Source organism: Pholcus phalangioides, unplaced genomic scaffold, assembly GCF_987345545.1.
Source record: "Pholcus phalangioides strain wild (caught in Gottingen) unplaced genomic scaffold, Ppha-v1.0 ptg000011l_1, whole genome shotgun sequence".
NCBI classification, from domain to species: Eukaryota; Metazoa; Arthropoda; class Arachnida; order Araneae; family Pholcidae; genus Pholcus; species Pholcus phalangioides.
Window position 1 is genome coordinate 40,262,314 of NW_028301604.1, and position 20,687 is coordinate 40,283,000.

General features: G+C 37.3%; 1 protein-coding gene across 5 annotated transcripts in view; it reads left to right on the forward strand.

Moving 5' to 3' along the window:
* The window catches only part of sev (receptor protein-tyrosine kinase sevenless), a 1,896,734-nt gene that overhangs the window by 1,344,569 nt on the left and 531,478 nt on the right, over window positions 1-20,687 (forward strand). For all 5 annotated transcript variants that reach the window (XM_089239534.1, XM_089239532.1, XM_089239533.1 and 2 more), the window contains one exon: window positions 15,610-15,803. In XM_089239534.1, the coding sequence (XP_089095660.1) occupies window positions 15,610-15,803 (194 nt within the window). The remainder of the gene's footprint in view (window positions 1-15,609; window positions 15,804-20,687) is intronic.

Here is a 20,687-nt window from a genome sequence, read left to right on the forward strand (position 1 = left end):
AGAATTAATTATTGTTAATTTACGCTAGGGTTATTGTATACAAATCACTCTTGTTAATTAATTTACTGAACATTTTGATTACACCGAACCGGCTGCGTTAAAGAGTTGAAGCAATCGACACAGCTTCGTAGTCAGCATACGGCAGCGACACGGGCAACACACGGAAAGGTGTGGTCTGAAGAGGAACGAGCCGAGCCACGGCCAACTGACGCCCGAGCTACGGTCCTGGCACGGTGCGGATATGTGTGTCCAGACCTTTAACGAGGTTCCACTGTGATACTGGTTTTACCAAGTCGAGTTGGTAAAAGCCCGAAATACGCTTACATTAAAAAGCTGACAGTTAGTAAAGCTGAAAATTGGTGAAATTGCAAATGTTCTAAATTTTATAAATTTGAAAGCTTTTCATTTATCAATCACAATGATCCTGATGGTAATTAAAATCTTAATTTACTAATTAGTCGTTCAAATTCGTGAAATTGGGTAAAATTACGAATTTTCTGATTTTCATAAATTTGAAAGCTTGCCATTTATCAATCACAATGATCCTGACGCTAATTAAGACCGTAATTAATTAACTAATTAGTCGTTTAAATTCGTGAAAATTAGTAAAATTGTGAATTTTCTGATTTTTATAAATTTGTAAGCTTGCCATTTATTAATCACAACGATCCCGATGCTAATTAAGACCGTAATTAATTAACTAATTAGTCGTTCAAATTAGTGAAAATTAGTAAAATTGCGAATTTTCTGATTTTTATAAATTTGAAAACTTGCCATTTTTTAATCACAACGGGGGGGGGGGGTGTTGTGTAACACAGTTTTGTAGAGAAAATGTCAATTTTTGTACTGGCATCTACCCAAACTGAAAAATCTACCAATGTTTTTGTTAATAAATTTTTAACGTAATTATAACTAATGAAACCTCTCTCGGGAAAAACATAAAGCCGTAGATAAGACGCAGTGTTTATCCGCACAAAAGCCACTTCGAAGTTAAGACTCTTTTCATGCAACTTCGATCCACAATAAGAAATTCATTTCTGACGTTTTGTTTTTATTTCAACGTATAATCTACTGACGCAGCAGAATAGGGTAGGTTAATAGGGACTTCCATTGAAATATGGAAATAAAGTAGCGTACCTCTCATATTCAAAACAAACAGCGGCAAATTCATTTCGAATAAGAGAAATTTCGGGTATGGGTCTTCGTATATTCGAAATGAGGTTTTCTGAAGCTGAAGAAATATAGCATTAAATGTATGTTACGGTAAATGCGTTGAATCGGTAAAGCATATCGGTAATGCATAATCACCAATCGTCTCGGTAAGTTCGATAAATTTCGCAACATTTATCACTTTTACGGCGATTATGCAAAATCCTTTTATAGCACCCTGTATGCACAAACGTGCGGTTGTTTCTTTTCGCTTTAGATATTCTTTTTTTAACCTCAGGTATGTTCAGCCCAAACTTCAAGAATTGTTGATTATCGTTGAAATTAAAGCTGAAGTTCCCGAGGTTAAAAAAAAATCTACAGGGAGAAAAAACAACCCCTTCCCAGTGCCGTCTTAACGCATGGGCCTACCCGGGGAGCCTCAAGAGTAGAGGGGCCTCACAGAAATGAGATCTAGTTGAAATTTTCTAGAATTTACTAGGTAGGGCCTTAGAAAAACCAATTTGCCCGGGAGCCCATGATGCTCCCAAAACAGCTCTGTCCTTTCTCCAGCCTGCTTTCTCAGGAGCAGTCTTGGAGTCTCCTTGAAATAATTATACTCAGAAAAAGGAGGATTTATAAGTGCCCTCCCCCCATTCGGCTCGGGGGGCATCACCCAAGTTGCCTCAGAATAGTTAAAGGGCCTGACCAAGCTGCAGGTCCCGGTGCTTTAGCTGGTGTTTACCTGCCCCTTCTGTTTCTTAGTACTGGGTCTGAAGGGATAATTTCCAATGAAGTTTTATAAATGAAAGAAATCATACGGAAATATCACTGTAATTTAACCACTTTTATTAGCAGCTTAGCCCGTACGTGATGCCTGCACTCTGCGTATTTTTCCATAAAATTCAATTAAAATGAGTATGAAGAAGAGATTCTTTGGATGAGTACCCTGCATAAATGTGTGCCGTTTTGCTTTTTTAATGTTTTTAAATTTGTTAATTAAACCAAACAAGTTGGGTTTTATGCTTGTTTACAAGTTGAATAGCAGTAATCCCATTCTAGAAAGAAAGCTTTCCCTACTTCTTCGTCCCTTAATATCCAAACAAGAGGTGGGAAGGGGGGTGATGGGGACGATCACCCCACCAAGAGTCTGATAATATGGTAGAATAAATCTGTCCCGTATTTTATAGGACAAGAAATGACTAGCAAAAATTTCCTCCTCCGACACGATTTGCGCCTGGGATGGGGGGGGGGTTCCGCTGACTACTGCTTTTGCACCGGGCGCCACTTGGTCTGAGACCGGCCCTGTCGGTAGCAAGTAGAACCGAACAAAAACTAGATTCAGTCACCACGGCTATATAAGCTTCATTGATCATTTTTGCCGCACCACGGTCATTTTCTACACACGAGGGCTAATTAGACCGGGACCTACAATTTATTTCCGATTCCGAACGGCAGGCTTGTTTTTTATACTCATCGAGAGGTTGGTGCGCTAACCCCTAGATGGGGGGCTCCCTGCGGTAGCAATTTTTTTGCTGCGGTCAAGCCGCCGTTTTTTGTTGTACCCCTGTCTCAGGAAAGTTTTCTGACAAGGATGAACCGGGTATCGAACTCGCGACACCTCTAAACATCCTTTGGTACTGTGGGGTTTGCCGTAAAGTAAAAACCTGACAGATGGCAGCACGGATACTGGCACTGGCAGAAGGAGAAAGTCTTTCTGTGAGGACACGATATATCTGTCGACACCACTAATCTACGAACGTTGAGAGTTGTTCGTCTTCAACCGTTGAGTTCTCCATGTGCCATCGACGCCGTCGCATTTCTCTTTCTGTGTAATTAATATATAAATATGTTTTAATAAATAATAGTATTCATTCCCGTGCCGCTCTCGCCTTAGTACTTTAGGTGAGCATCTTATCGACCGGGCTACCGCGCCCTATATATAAGCTCCATGCCACAAGGAGTGTGGCCAGTTGAGTTATAAGTCCCATTGACTTGAATATTAATGATATGATATACTAGAGAAGAAAATGGAGCAAACATTGCATAACATGTGCAAAACAGGGAGGGCGGAGATGTAAAACTTAAAAAAAAATCATAGCAAGAACAGAACAGTTGAATAAAATCATAGCAAGAACAGAACAGTTGAATAAAATCATAGCAAGAACAAAACAGTTGAATAAAATCATAGCAAGAACAGACAGAACAGTAACTTATGATACAGAAGTTTACAGGGCGTGCTGCAATCAGAAATTATGCACAATGGTGATAATGACACATTGTGCTGGCATTGATTTAAAACAATATTAAAAAAACATATGTGAGGTAGAAAAGCAAGGTGAAATTGTATATGCAAAAAAGGAGAATGTAACCATTTGCGATAATATATAAATGTAGGTACGTAAAAAAGACATTAAATAGGTAAAAAACAAGAGGGTGCGTCTCCTGATCAGAGAGAAACCGTACGAGTAAATTATCTGAATAAGCACCAAAAGCGAGCTTAATAAGACATCCTAATACTTCTGCCGAATGTTTTTGGAATTGTTTCATCCATAGATGTTTTGTGGAACCTTTCTTCCATTCTTTTTCCAGTTCATGATGTTCTGTGACTTTCTTGTGGATCTCTGACTGAAGATGTTCAACTACCAGTTTCAATTTTTCTTTAGAATCCGCTCGAATTCCTTCAGCTATGGGGACCATACCATTTCGAGAGTGTTTTTTGGTTATATACTCGTATTCGTGGCATATGTTACACACAACGTAAATACGATTTCGTTTATTTCCCGTTTTTTTCAATTCGGTCAAACATGCATTGTTTTTTAGTAGGCATTTCAGATCTAGTTTCATTCCTCGGCACCACTCATCTCAATCTGATTTTTGCTGCGATACAGTTTGAAGACAACTAGAAGTAACAGGGGTCGATACGATTGAAACAACAGTGTTGATTGATTGGTTCTGTAGATTTTGTTCTGATGACGTAGATTTATTTTCGAAAAAAAGATGAAATTTTTCTGCATTTGGAAGCACAGTCTACAAAATCTGCAGATTGCTTTTTATGATATCGTTCGGATGATGGCATTATTCTTGAGTCAGAGCTACCATTCTTGAATCCTGTGAAATGAAATTATGTGTTTTATTTCAAAAAGCCCGAAGTAATATGTTGTGTGTATGGCGAGATTTATATTATCAAGAGAGGCTTATATATGTTTACATAATCGCCTAGAATTGGTGTGTTAAATAAGTTATAACAAACTGCAGTACCAATAGTGACTTGTTGTCATGTTGCGGAACTACTTTTTTTCAACGAATGAAAAAAAATCGATAAAATGGGAGTAAAAAAATTCTCAAGCTGTTGATAATATGGTAACGGGCGGTAAACCAGCGGTATAATACTCTAAACCAGCGGTTCTTAACATTTTTTGACTCGCGGAGCCCTTTCTGGTATATAATTTCTGAGAAGGAGCTCCTAGGCCTATTTTTCATTCATTCATCAAAGTTGCTGATTTAATATTACTATTCAAAAATACTTATAATTATTTTATTCGAATTTATTGTTTTTTGTATTTTTTTCGAACTGCCGCGGAGCCCCTTGGGAGTTCAGACAGAGCCCTAAGGGCTCCGTGGAGCACCGGTTGAGAACCTCTGCTCTAAACAATCTTAGTTTTTCGTTTACTTCTTTCTTTGTGGATATTATTAGATATACAGAGAAAAACCCTTTTTGATAACATTTTGCCGAACGTGACAGATCCGCCTAACTCAAGTTTCTAGGAAGCTCAACACAGGTCAAATCCAAACGCTTTGACGGCGTTAAATCTGTTATCTTGGGAACAACTAAGGCTGCCGGCACACTACGGTTCGGCTGGCGCGGTTGATCTTATCAGCAACCGTGGAATTTCGCGTGAAACACACACTGCTGTTAGCAACCGGGTTTTTTTTATTTTTTAATGTCACGTGACATCTCGGGATTGGCCAAATTATTTTCGCCAAGCTGAAGTTGGCTCCAGTTAGCATGCAAATTCGTGATCATAAGTTGCATTGCAGTAAAACCCCCTCTTAATGGATACTTCCTCTTTTACGGACAAATAATAATTTACAGTTGTATAATATATAAAAGTATGAATTTCAAACCTCTTTTTAACGGTCACCCATTTTACATGGATTTAATTTTTTTATCCTGTCCGTGTTCACAAAAAGGAGGGGTTTTACTGTATATACTAATAAAAATATTCATGTAATGGAATTTAATTTTCTGTAACAATATTCGCCGTTTGAAATTAATTCAAAGTTGAAGAAAGACAACCTACAAGTTGACCCATTTTTGATGCTTTTACGATTCGTGACCAAATCGCACAAGTTTTTTTATATATCACGACTGGAATCATCATAATTTATTTAAATAACATATATTATAAAAAAACTACTTAAATAACATATTTTTGTCATATAAAGCTGGTCTTTTTCAACCGCGCTTATGATTTTTTCGGAATAACTATCGCTAGCCATTAACGAATCAGAATCTGCTGAAGACATGGTGGCACAAAAAAATTTCGTTGACACAGCTGACTAATGGAACTGGTAAATAAGAAATGAGATGGATAAAATATGATTAGTAATGTACTGCAACACTGTGCAAGCGCCCTCACGCGTTCTAATAATAATCGTAGCTGCGGCTTCAGATTGGCTTACTGATACCAAAACCTTTCTGAAGTGGACACCTCTACGGTTCCATTACAATTAAATTAAGCCGTTCGGTATTGCCGGCATTCTGTGTTGTAGGATTATGACGGTGCCTTTCAAAGTTGCCCCCCCCCCCCATGTAGGAGATGTCCGAGTTGACAGGTTCCACGAAATTTGTTTTATGTTTCGCGAAGTCCCTTTTTTTAAAAGACTATTCGTTTTCCCAAGGGCGTGCATGGAAGGCTAGTCAATTGGGCTTAAATGGAAGTACAGTATCTAAATTTTATTACTTTTCCCAACAGGTCTATTGCCCTTAAAATAGATAATGGTTTTTCTTATAATTCTCAGAAATCCGGATGAAGGCAAACAAACTGAAAAACGGTTACCGACTGGTATACCCGTTTGGAAGACCTTGGCAGGAGTTCTTGAAACTTTTGCCACTCGCGGCTTCTTCGGCCTGCTCGTAAGAATAGCAAGAGCCATTCCAAAGCACTGCAGGGGTTCACGGCAATGCAAAGTCGTCGTGACGTCCTTCCGAGCGATAATGCCGAACATTCCCTGAAAAAGCGACCCACACCTCGAGAACTTCTGTTTTGGGTTTGGGGTGTACATCAGAAAGAAGGGGGGGGGGGAAAGGGACTACTTTGCGAACTCAGCAAAGCTGTTCGTGGGACCAAGGCCATCTTAAAGCCACCCATATTCGCGTGACCCTGGGCTTCTTGTTCACATAGCGCCTACATGACCAGATGTAGTATAATGGTTTAGAGCAGGCATCTTCAACCTGTTGCTCGCGAGCACCACGGTGCAACCTGAAGCAACTGGAGTTCTCGAAGCTCCTGTCCAATAATTGCTTGCTAGAATTCGATCGACGTTTCAATCAAATTACCTCGTTCAAATTGCATTCGAGGATTAAAATCATCCTAATTTTTCATGCATACGTATGATCAAACTTGTAAGGGTGCTCTCCTTTCGATGATGGGTACAGCCAGTGCTCACAACTAGAAAAAGGTTGAGGACCTCCGGTTTAGAGTGTAAATAATTACATAATGGGTGATTACAGTTTAAGTTCTCGTACTTCGAGTATTTTTTCCTCAAAAACTGCTTAACCGAGTACATCAAAATTTTCAGGATATGTCAATGGGACCATGGGGAGATTTATGAAGTAAAACAAATACAGTGTAACCCCGTTTTAACGAATACCGCCGTTACAGTGAAAATCTCGTTCTAACGAAAACTTTTCTAACCTCCCACAACAGTTTACAAAGGCACAACGGCAACAACCTGGAATTGCTTTATAAGGACATTTCGTAGTAACGAAGTGATTTCTCCGGTCTCTTGAAGTTTGCTATAATGGGATTAAGCTGCAGTTCAATTTTCGACCAACAAGTGAAACAGTGCCCCACCCGGGGTAGAAGGTCCTGGGGGGGGGGCAGCACGAGAAGGAAATACGGTACAAAGGGCCATTAGCTCACAAAAAAATTGGCAACCACTGGAACATATATTTTCGCTTAATGTAATTTTTTTTTTAATTTATTCAATCACACATGATACAGTATAACGCTATATAATAATACTAAGAACATCCATCAACGGAGGATTAGTAAATTCGTTGTGATGAACACGAAGAACCGTGGTAACGAAAAACGTCATAAAAACTTCTTCGTTTATCATTTCTCCCGATCAGTTATCAGATGATTTTTTCCAGATGATGCGATGACACGAAGGGAACGTAATGTCCTTATACGAAATTATTTACATGCTTCACACTAAATCGTTTCCAGACACAGATTTATGGCTTCGCCACGTGCTGGCTATTCGAATTGCTCTGCCCCCATTCACGTTATAATTTCAAGTTCTTGACCACGAATTACTCAAATTTACCGCCCCTCTGAACTTGCTACCCCGGCTCGCTTAACACCCTGTACATATGGAATCAGGGGAATCATGCTTGTTTGGCTCCGCGATCAAAAAAGGTTAAGAACCGTTGCTCTAGGTTTTTCTTTTTTTGTTACTCACTGCCTGCACACTTCATTATTCGCTCTTTTAGCCACACACCAACCACCTTCTTCATACTCTAGATCAGTTGTTCTCAACCGCTGCTCCGAGGAGCCCTTGGGCTCCCTGTGCTCTCCCCACGGGCTCCGCGGCCACTCGAGGAAAAAAAAAAACAAGTAAAATTAAAAAAAAATTATTATAAATATTTTTAAATAGTAAAAATAAATCAGTAACTTCGATGAATAAGTAAAAAATTGGCCTACGGGGCTCCGCCATAGAATGTTTTAGTTGAAAGGGCTCCACGAGTAAAAAAATGTTGAGAACCGGTGCTCTAGATCACTTCCCCTTTGGTTACTCTCATGCTCGCAAACTCAATAGGTCACTCTTTTTGTCACTCACTGACCAAGTCCCTCAGCGAACACGTATTAATTTTATACGGCCTCCTGTAAATAAACCTTTCTGCACTATCGAAGAAGTTTAGTTGTTTGTTGAAAATCTGAATTCACAGAACCAGGGCCGCAACTATGGGGGGGGAGCAGGCGGGTCTTGTGCCTCGGGCGCTGGACCAGAGGGGGCACAAATTTCATTCTGAAAGCTGTCCTTGAACATTACAAGGGAGCGTCAAAATGCGCGCTTGCCCCGGGTGACCAATCACTTAGTTGCGGCCCAGCACAGAACGTTTCGATGTATGATGTTTTGATGTGAAATGTTGTACGCAGGACACTGGCATACGAAAGGGGGAGGGGTTTAACCCTCCTCCTTTTTTGAGGCGTTTTTGTTTTGAGTAGAAATTAACCCTCTCTCCTTGGAAGAAAAAAAAGGTTGATGAATACACCCCTCCTTGACAAAAATTCTGTATACGCTTTTGACTTAAAACGAGTTCACCTGAACTTTTCTGAAACGATAATGATTTAATGAGATTTTTTTTTTTAATTTTTCGAGATCCAGCTCTTTCATAACTAAGGTTAACGTTTCCTGGGTTTTTCTCCCAATCCCAAAAAATATAGAATGAAAGTGATCCGATCCCAGGATGGGATATTTTCTTGGACTTCAATCTCATAAACATATGGGCAGGGCCCCCACAAGGGGTGGGCTGACATGGCTCCAGCCCTGGAGCCCGGGGTAATTTTAATCTTTTTTTTTTGTTTTTCCCGCTGTAAATTCATCATAAAGGAGTCCCCGTGGAAGTCTGGTCGGGGGGCCCGTAAAAGATCCCAGCCTGGGGGCCCTGCATCAGGATGTGGGGGCCTTGTATATGGGCAATTTAAAACAAAAGTAGTAAATGAGAATAAGTAATCAAAATAATACTCATAAAAATTAATTATTATTAATTTATTTTAAAATTGCACATTGGTTTGTGGAAATGAGTCCTTACCGGTTGTACTTGCATTACGCTTGCTTTTCGTTCGTGATTCGCAGCTTTGGTTTTTGGTTGATGAAAATGATCGCATTTGGTTCCACGTAAATTACACCGGGAATCGGGTTTCGTCATTTGGGGGGGGGGGGTCAGGGGGGCCGTTGAGGGGAGGGGGAAATCAATGAAACTATATGTAAAGTCCCAACTCGGGGCACCATTGTACTTTTTTTGTGCTGTATGCCATCTCTATTGTTCCTCCTTTTCCTTTGTACATATTTTTCTTACTTTCGGAATTTCTTATATTGGTCTTTGTGTGAATATAATATATTTTACAAAATTAAAAATGTTACAATGCATAAATAGTCTTGACTCTGGTGTCGCATAAAAAAAAATTTAACAGCACTACAATGATCGTATTATTGGCCGAATTTATATTTCTGCCCCCCCCCTTCATATAATTTAGTTGTCTTTAACATATATTATTGTCGTAGGATCATGACAGTAAAAAACGATTTCGTCGATAATATCTGAGTGAGAAAAAGAAAAACTAGAAAAAAATGAAGCCCGGCATATGGGAGTTTTCAGCTACTCTAAATAATTATTTCCCCTTGAAGGGAATTGCGTGTGTGTAATTTGTGTTTCACCCTTGTATTTCTCGGAAATAGCTAGTTCTTATGCGTGTGGAAAAAATTAACTCTAAACAGACGAGTACAAAACCCTTTTTCCGCCATTTTTAGAATGAATAAACAACTTACAATTGTAGTTCTCAATTAACAAAACTGGGCATCTCGTGAATGATGCCGCAGTATGCAGCATTCTATCGAAGCCATTATATTCTTTTTACCGAAGCCATTTCATTGTATTTATGCCTTGGGAATGTCTATAGCCTGTCGTCTGCGGTACTTGGACATAAGTACGGTGGTCTTGTTGAAAGGACACAATAAAATACGCACTCTTTCCTCCAGTGTAATTTTCTGCTCTTGTGAAGTAGCCCCATAGGGACACCTGAATGAGAAGGGGAGTTACAGCTTGTCAATCACGACACAAAGGGTTTTGGGGGAAGGAACTAACTTTCACGAGCGTCTATTTCGCCCAGAATTGACATGGAAAATGTCGACGTCTTAAAACGGTCCTACCCAGAAATGACATGTAACATTTGAGCGTCTAAAAGCGCTCCTACCGAAAAGACGGTTAAAGGGACTTCAAGCCACATGGCTGAATATTTGAGGTAAACATGGCAAGTTTACCTCGTATGTTTTTCGTTCACATATATTTGTTATAGGCTTTTTCTATCCCATCTACATTCGAATTCACTCTTGTGAGTCTTTTATCCTTTTTCTTCATTGAGTTGAAGAAAAAACTGTTACTTACTTTTTTTTGTTTACACTTGCATTTCGTAAACGTGCCTCAGTGAGTCAATCAGGTTCTTTTGTGCTACATTACAATTTAGTTTATAATTATTTCATAATTATATTTTCATGAGTGGTTTTATGTTAGTGCAGTTATTATTGTTCAGTGAAATTACCCTTTAATTAATCATATTAGAAACATATATGTTACATGAACATAGATTGTGTGATGTGTGGTGGTAAACGAAAAATATCAAAGTTGTGAATGTATTGAACGTGCTAAAAGATTTCAAGTTATGTGAACAACAGGTCATATCTTCAGTGAACATTATCAGAGTGATAACAATCTCGACAATGAATATAAAACCATTTTCATGAAATGAGGAAAATTCCTATGAAATATCACTGAAAACAATACAGGCAACGCAGAATTCATATTATGTGTTGTGTTGTTGTGTGTGATTTGTTGTGAACTCCTGTATCGTGATGTTGTAGTGATGGGTATCAGAAATAAGTTTACACCCAGTGAATGAGAAGAACCTGATTTTCGAAAGATTTTTCTTCCAATCATACTAATGTGTTATGCACTTGCATGTCTATGCAATGAGATTTGTTGTTGATGGTTGCCGAAAACTTTACTCGTCTACTTAAACTTTTGCAGACTTTAGATACATTAGTGCTTATTTTCCGATTTTTTATATATATTTATTTATATTATATATATATTTATTATATATATATAATTATATAATTCCGATATAATCATGTTTTTTGTATCCCAACACAAAATCTATTCATGCTAATACCAGTACTTAATAAGAATAAGAAAAAACACAAACAACATTGATAATTTTTTTTTACCACGAAGTCGAAAATCAACGAACCCTCAATTATTGTCAACTAATCTATTTTGTCAGTTTTCTTGGGTTAGGTTAATTCATCTCAAATATCACTCGCAAAACACATTAAACTATACAGACTGCAAAATAAATTCAAGTGAATTTTTGTCAAATAAAGCTTTTGCTATGAGTCATCGATTCTCCAATCTGTGGCTTTTTTTAACTTGTGTGTCGAGCGTTTGAAGCGGCAGGCATCTCAAAGCAATAAAATGGCAAATTTAAGTACGAAAACATTAAGAGAATTGCTAAAAACTGCTTATATTATTGAACATTGCGGCTTTTCTCATGAATCTGCATGGTCAAATACAAATACAAATATTTGTATTTGTATTGGGTTTGAGAAAAAATTCATCAAAATTCATACTTCACAATCTTTGTGAAGTATGTGATTTTTTCTCAAAACATTTTTTGTCGTTACGCACATGATATCTCATGAACATCCTATTCCCATGAAATTAGTCGCGTAAGTGTCCCTTGCCTAGGCGCATAAAATAAACCAGAATGGTAGACATTAACGGGGGAAAATGTGTCTACGTTTTATGAACAATATTTTTTAATGGTCGATTTCAAGTGTAGAATCATTTTTAAATCGAATGATTCTTTCTTAATCACCCTGCATACGAAAATCGAGGACCATACACCTCGCTACATTTCCATCTTGCATAAGGGACACTAAGTACATCAAGAAACACAGTAAATATTTATATGATATTAAAAACTTTGAATATCTTTGGAAGTCAATATCGCCTAATTAAAATCGAAATAAGCGTTTCGAAAAGGGCTTTCAGGACAGCACGTTTACTGGCAAAAAATTGGGATGTCCCGGAAAACCGGGATAGCTAGCTCATGTAGGGGTCGCCGATAATTTTTTTTGTCAAAAAGGAGTACCGCTTCAACACTGCCATAGAGCGTAGAACTCGCAATCCAGAGGTTACGGGTTCGATTCCGGCTCGCACATCTGTTACAATTTTTTTTTCTCATCTTTAATTATTTCTTACTCATTCCTGTACTAGACTTCAGTCCCGATAAAAGCACTCTCCTCCCCCCCCCCCTCCCTTATTTATGACCAATCCCGATTATCGCCAGAAATGTTTAGTGAACAAATCTGTTGGACATGCACTATGGGATTATTTCGACATTTAATTAAATTTAAATGCCAAAATTTAATTTTGAATAATTAAAATTAAGTTCTATTGAGGTGAATCTAGTCATATCAGACCTACCAAACACAAGTTTGCGAAGATGAAATTGTGTGCGCAGTGGTGGTGTATGATGATTTAAAAAAAAAATTCAACTTTTTTGCTTGTAAGCAAAAACAAACAAAAAAATATTTTGCAAATTTAATGGATGCACATCAAATTACACATACTTTAAATGTGACCCACAGAAATTTGAACAAATTGTGTAAATCAGAAAATTTTAAACATATGCTACATTTTTCTGCTTTCTCGACTATCGCGGGTCCTGTGTCCGCTTGAGTGCTCTGGAACTGTGCCGAGCGCCACTGAAGTTATCCGTAAATATGCCGCGGATCACTTAAGTAATCTGAGAAAGTGCCGCGTGTAACTTGAGTGATGTAGAACCACGGGCCGCTTGAGTGCTCTAAAACTGTGTCACTTAAGGGATGTCTAAATGTTCCACGGACCGCTTAGAGTTCTGGAACTGTGTTATAGCCACTCAAGTGATCTGTAGATATGCCGCGGACCTACTTCAGGATCTTAAAATGTTCCACGGGTCTCTTAAAAGCTCTGAAATTGGGCCACGGGTCACTTAAGTGGTTTGAGGTGGCTGGGCACATCAGATAACCCCGGGGGCCACATTCGGTCCGCGGGCCATGAGATGAGCTCAATATCTTAAAGAGTAGGTCGCAATGAATTTCTCAAATATAAATTTTGAGTTCTTAGCCTTCAAATAGCAGTGGAATTAATTAGAATAGCATATCAATGTATTTTTTCCGATGTATTTCGATTTTTTAAATATAATATTTTTTGCATCAAACAATGGATTTTTTGATCTCCTGGGGAGGAGGGCATGGGAAAGGCTTGTGCATGCCCCCCCATCCCTTTTTCCGTGTTATGCGGATTATTATCCGCGTCTGATTCCAATGTACATTAGGATGTAGGTGGCAGAGCTGACGAAATTTTGTTGGCAAGTGGCGAAGGTAAATATGGCTAAAAATCTGCTGACGTATTACTTGAATAGCCCCATAGAGCAGTGGGGGTGCAAACAAATACAAATACTACGCCACAACAGGCAAAATGCCCAACGAGGTGGCTGAGAAAAAGATGCCCATAATAAATATGGATGTCATATATTTCACAAATATAGCAACCCAATTAAAAATGCAATTACAAATTACAAACAGTATATATACATGATGAATATTATACAATGCCAAAAAAAAAGCCTATAATACTTAAGCCCATTATACTTATGGTTGTCTTATTCTAAGCATGGATATCTTCTCGATTAAACCCAACATGTTTATCGTATTTCTTTTTAAACGTGTAAATGGTGTTACAATTTACTACCTCCGGGGGTAAGCTATTCTATTTATTAACAACCCTATTAAAGAAAAATTCCCTGCGACACCATACCCTCATATTGTCCCAATCGATACTGGTGTCCCCTTGTAAAAGCAGTCGATTGACGGTGTACTAATCATGGTCCATCCTATCCATCCCGCTGAAAATTTTGAACACTTCGATCATATCTCCCCGACGTCTGCGTTCATCCAATGTAAACATATTCAAAACATGATGTCTCTCTTCATAATTCAAGCCTTGAAAGCTCTAATGTAACTTGCTAATTAATTATATAATTATAGAATATACTCCCTTCTCTTGAATATTGTTATTTATTTTTACACCTAGAACTTAGAAATTTTTGACAATTTCAATCTTTTGTCAAAGAGTGATTTATTGATCCCAGAACAGCATAACTAAACTATCCCCCAGTGATTACTCGTTCGCGACTAGTTCACTATCCTCCCTCCCTACCGATGATTGAGGAAGTTTCAAGGGACAGAGCGGGGGCCATGTTTGGTGTTTGCATAACTCAAGCCCCGTGTGCCAATAAGGACACGCGTAGCTCTTCTCTGCATCCCTTCAACCAAGTCTATCCCTCTGTAGGTATGGTCTCCAAAACCTTACAACATACTCCAGTCCAATTTAAGTCTCGGAAAAGCGGAAGAATGACTTTAGGAGAACGCGAAGAGACCTTTTTGGAAATGAGACCAAGCATTCTGTTCGATTTTTTGACCACCGCTGAATAATGTTCAAAAAACCTAGGCCGCTCGTCAATGAGAATTCCAAACTCTGGATTTAAACTAGAGGGGTCGCGAGACATTCTCCAAAATAAAAATTTCCAAATAAATTCATTTTTATTTATAAATATGTCAAAACTAAAGTGCCTTTATTCAGCTGAGCTAATTGTTCCCAACTTCGAGGCGCAAATTACCATATATCATATAATGTAATTTTAACAAATGCTACTTGTACAATAATCAATATTATCGGCTCCGTCATGCCATAATCACGAATGTGCAATGTGCTTGCAAAAAAGAACGTGGACAATGGCGTTTGAATGCTTACTCTACCCATGTTACTCTATGCAAGTTATTTTCCTAAAATTTTTGTAACGTGGTTTTCAATAGGGCATTATTGAATTGAATTATTACTTAAATGAAAAGCATTATATTTCTCATGCTTATTTGGCAAAAATAAGTATAAAGAAAAACGTTCAAAGTTCATAAAAATAACAAGGGGAAAAAGTAATAATTGACACATTTTTGTTGATATATTCAATTACGTGGCTTTTAATTAAATTTTTAACCTTTTTTAAAATATATCATTTTAATCTATTCATTTCAAGAACGCTCAGATTACTGAAAAATGCGTATCGGGCATGTAAAATATTTAATTTTGCTTAAATGCATCATTTTTCAAGCTAAATACGGATGAAAAAAATTCGCGAATATAATGAATAGTTTCGCAGTTTTTTTCCGACTTCGTTATAAGTGGGTTCGTCTGTATGTCTCTTTCAATTGCCTATATTTTCTTAAAAATTTCTCCAAACATCAAAACATGCGGCCATCAATCACGGCAAATAAATAAGTACTCTTTATTTGCAAATTAATATTTCTAGTAATTCATGCTATTATTTTTTTTTCTCTTTCTAAATTTAGGTTAGACATTTATCATCACCAGCTAAAAGCTTGTCAGTAGATTGGATTGGTAAAAAACTTTATTACGTCGAAATCGATGAACTAACTAATCAAAGTTATGTTTATTCGTTGGATTTCACTCTTTATGATCTTTCAAAACTGGTCTTCAAGTACTCTGGCGTTATTGTGTCTTTGGAAATGGAACCATATACAAGGCGAGTTTCCATTTTTAATTCTATCAGGAATTTGAAATTATTTTGGACATACAAAGCTATAAGAACTTACAGTCGGTACTTTGAATATGTCTTCCAACAAGGCTCGTTATAATAAACTTGCACTCAGAGAAGTCGGAAGCTTTTTTGAATAGCAAATGCAAACTAAATACTTTAGTATTAGTGCTATTCAGATGAAGCGAGAGAGATATGAAAAGTATTCAAATGTTCATCCCCAGGGCCGTCATTTCAACTTTATCCGGGGGGGGGGGGGCAAAGCACATGTATTCAATGTATGATATATATACAGGGTGATTATAAAAAATCTATCCGGACATATGGGCCCCTAACTATCATACCATTCACAGAAACTGAAAGAAATTTTGGCATAAGGTATTTTGAGGTATGCGCTCAAGAATGATATGGAAAACAACAGTGTCACTCTAACAGTTACGGATACAGTGAGAAAATTTCGAAAATATCAAATGGCAACACCAAGTTTTTTGTATTGGAATGTGATCTCCATTGTGAAAAACCCTAAATAGCGTTCGAACGGCAACTGTAGCATGAAAATCACCGGCGGTAGATAGGCTAAAAGTGAGGACAACCAATAAGGACAGAGAAGCAGCATAAAATAAAGCATTTTATTGTGTTTCACAAATTTTCCACATGACCTTGTGGATGACTAATCAGGCTGGAATCTGTGCCGAAGAAACGGTGTGACGAATGAAACGAACATTAATGCTCTGGTGCACGGCAAAGTCCTTTTTACTTTTTCCTTGCCTAGCTCCGGGGATTTTCGTGCTACAGGTGCCATTTCAACGCTATTTATTGTTTTTCAGTATGGAGATCACATTCCAATACAAAAATCTTGGTGTTGCCATTTGATATTTTCGAAATTTTCTCACTGTAACCGTAACTGTTTGAGTGACACTTGTTTTCCATATCATGCTTGAGCGCATACCTCAAAATACCTTATGCCAAAATTTCATTCAGTTTCTGTGAATGGTATGATAGTTAGGGGCCCATATGTCGGGATAGTTTTTTTATAATCACCCCGTATATATATATATATATATACCATTGTGGAGTGTATTTCAAATACACATAATACACACAATATTTCATGGAGTGTATTTTCAAAAGCCAGGGCCTGTGTTCACCACATGGGCGGAGATAGAGTTGGAAGTCTGGGGGGGGGGGGGCGCGATGATGATGTCAATTCATCTATACATATATGCATTAGATCAGTCGACTTCATCATTGATGCTGTGGGGGGGGGGGGGGTAGAAGGCAATGAGTCCCCCACGCCCCCCCCCCCCCCCCGTATCTCGCCCACGATTCACCACCAGATTGAAATGTGAAACTGTAATGATAAAAAATTATCAGAATGGTGGAAGCGCAAAAGAAAAAAAAAGAAATATACGAAGCCTAATGAGCGTACTCACGATTGGTGTTGTAGCATCTGATCTGAATGAATTATATTTCGATCTAGTAATATGGAGTCTGATTTCGCAAAAAAGCAACCAAAATGGGTGATGAGGCTTTTCACATCGACGTCATAATCATCATCAGCCTTCCTTTGAAAGACAGGCACAGCATATTCATCATAGAAATCAGAGTTAAAATAGACGATTTTACTTCAGAAAAGTGGAAATTAAATATGGTTTTCACCACATCAATTGAATTCTAAGAATTGAGTTGAATTCTTGGTTTTCGAAATAATGTGTTCGCTTACAGATTCCAGTATCAGAAAATTAAATGTATATATATAAAATAACACGTCATGCTGATTCTTCATCGCCGATCTGAAACCGCTGAAGCTATAAATATCAAATTTTGCCAATAGTTTTGTTTAGTCACAGACTCAGAAAGGGTTTTTCGAAATTAGGTCCCTAACGGAGTCAAAAGGGGTTTCCAAGGTAACATAGAGAAATTACGCCATGGCAGAACGGCTGAATCTATAGTCATGAAAATTGGTCAGAAGTTCTATTGTGTGACGTAAAAACATCATCTGAGAAGGTATTTTTCGAAATTTGACCCCAGTGGTCATAAGAGGTAACATAGAAAAATCACGTCAAGTTGGAACCGCTGTATCTATAGCCTTGAAATTTGGTCAGAAGCTTTATTCCATGATGCGAAGTCTAACTAGGAAGGGGTTTTTCCAAATTCGACCCTTAAGGGGGGTCAAAAGGGGGTTCAAAGTTAGCATTCATTAGGTCAGTAGTTTTATTGCCTGATGTAAACACTAACTTGGAAGGGTTTTCTTCAAATTCGATGCTTTACGGGGTCATAAAGAGTGTTCAAAATAACAGAGAAATCGCACCGAGCCGAAAACCGCTGAAATTCATGAACTTATCACAAGTTTTGTTTCATGACGTAGAACCTCACTAAGAAGAGTTTTTTTGAAATTCGATCCCTAATGGAGTCAATAAGGGTGAGGTGTCAGATGGAGAGAAATCACGCAGAGCCGAAACCACTGAAGCAATTAATGTGAAATTTGGTCAGTGTTTTTTTATTGCAATTTACAAATTCACTGAGAAGGGAGTTTTCAAAACTCAACCCTCTGAGGGGGAATTCGTAGGTTATATGGAGCTATCCGGAAATCCTGAAGCCATAAATCTGAAACTTGTTCAGTATTATATTTTATAATGTTGATACCCACTAAGACAGGATTTCTGAAAGTTCATCACCCAAGGGGGTCATGAGTTGTTCAAATGTTATATGGGGGAATCATCGCCAAGTAATTTTCAGATTACCAAGTCCACGCTAGCGAAGCCGCGGGTTATAGCTAGTATAACATAAATAGCCGGACCCGCTTTTGAGTTGTAATATTCATGCAATAACATTGATTTCAGCTTTTTAGTTACATCTTGTGAAGTATGAAAATGGAAGTTAGTTAATGATAATCACAACAGTACTGACGGGGAATTACCCACCTCTGACTTGGATGGCTTCTCGATTGACAACAAACCACCGGGCAAATTAAAATGTGTGTTAATAAATGCCACGAGCTTGGGTAATAAGAAAGATTTTTTAGAAACTATGATAGTTGTGGAGGGCTTGGATCTTATAGCCATTACAGAATCTTGGGCAAACGATGGGGATGAATCTTTCTTACACATTTCAGGATACGATACCTTTCTGAGAAATAGATCTGATAGGAAAGAGGGTGGAGTGTTGATATACGTGAAATCCTGTTTGAAGGCTAGAGAGTGTAACGTGCAGAGAAGTGATATTGAAACCATATGGCTTGAACTTGAGAACAAAAGACGTCATAAACTTATTGGTGGGGTATGTTACAATCCACCGAATAGGGATCAAAACCATATCGCTAAATTGCATGATGAAATTTTTCAATTTTTTCAATTCAAATTTATTTTAGAATTTGTGTGAATATATGTTATATGATATTATTGGCAACCAAGGAGACAGATGTCCCATACTGGTTGTTACAATGAATAGGTTTAAAAAATATAGTACAGTGATATTATTTTCAGATATATGATGAGAAAAAAATATAAAAAAGATAGTAGTTACAGATAAAAATAGTATAATTAACAAAAAATGAATATGTTAAAAATTGGGTTGCTGTATTTTTTAAATATATGACATCCATATTTTTATGGGCATCTTTTTATCAGCCACCTCGTTGGGCATTTTGCCTGTTGTGGTGTTGTATTTGTATAAGTTAATATGCCTCCCTGTCGCTTTCATTCATATGGTTCATATAGTTCATAAATTTTTTTTAAATTGATGCAATTGAAACAATTGTTTAAAGGTACAATGACATTCAAAATGATAATTATATTTAATGTTTTTAGCTAACGTGTTTTTATAGCGTAAACCACACAATAAAAGTATTTTGGTGAATCTAATCAAATTATTTGGAAAATTCTTATGTTTAATGAATAATTTATTGAAAAACAACTGCAAAACTGAAATGTGGTACATTTGTCCCCAGCGTTTCTTATTTTTATGAAATCCATTCATATTTTCTATCGTGCTTCCAAAGACACGCATACATTTACAACCATGCATTTTAGGATGTGTCGAATGGTATGTGGGGAAAAAATAAACTGAAATAATCGTACCAAATGTAATTACTTTCTTTTGTCCTTTTCAAAATTAATTCACTTTTTGAGATGTAAATATTGATGGATTTGAAAGCAGATACTTAGTTATTTTAAATCGGTCATAAAGAACAAGTGTGTAAAAGTTGAAGTAAATTCAATGAAATTTGGTTCGCAAGGGACATTTTGAATATCAGTTTGTGACAAAAACAAAGACGGAGAAAAATAGAAATGGAGATATTATTTCCCTTAAAGACAACCATGAATTTTAATTATAAAAATTGCAGTTGAAAAGTAGTTTGTAACTAGGGTTTCCGAATTCCCGACATTTTGGAGCTATCGGGAACGGGAAATTGTATATCTATTTACATTGGAACCCCGTTTATAGGGCTCTAATTTATAATACTTTCTCTTTTATACGACGTTTAAGTTTGGCCTCAATCTTTCTCTATACTTTTTAATGTTGAAAAATTATCATTTATGCACCACATAACTTCAACTCACGACGTTTTCTCTCCGACTCGAATCCCAAATTTTGGCAAAAGCTTTATATCCTTCAACTGATGCACGTGGGAATTTTTTGAAATGTTACTTAACACATCGTGTATATAAAACACTGAAATTGAACGAATATATTTTGATTTATGACCCTCAACAATAAATGGCAAAATAAAATATTAAAATTTTGCAATGATACAGTCAATAGATTTTTAGAAATCATATTTCGAACAAGTAAAATGCCAGAAATAACATTCTTCATAAAACGCCTTTAAAATTTTCATTCACAGATTACGTGATAAAAAAAATGCAACTC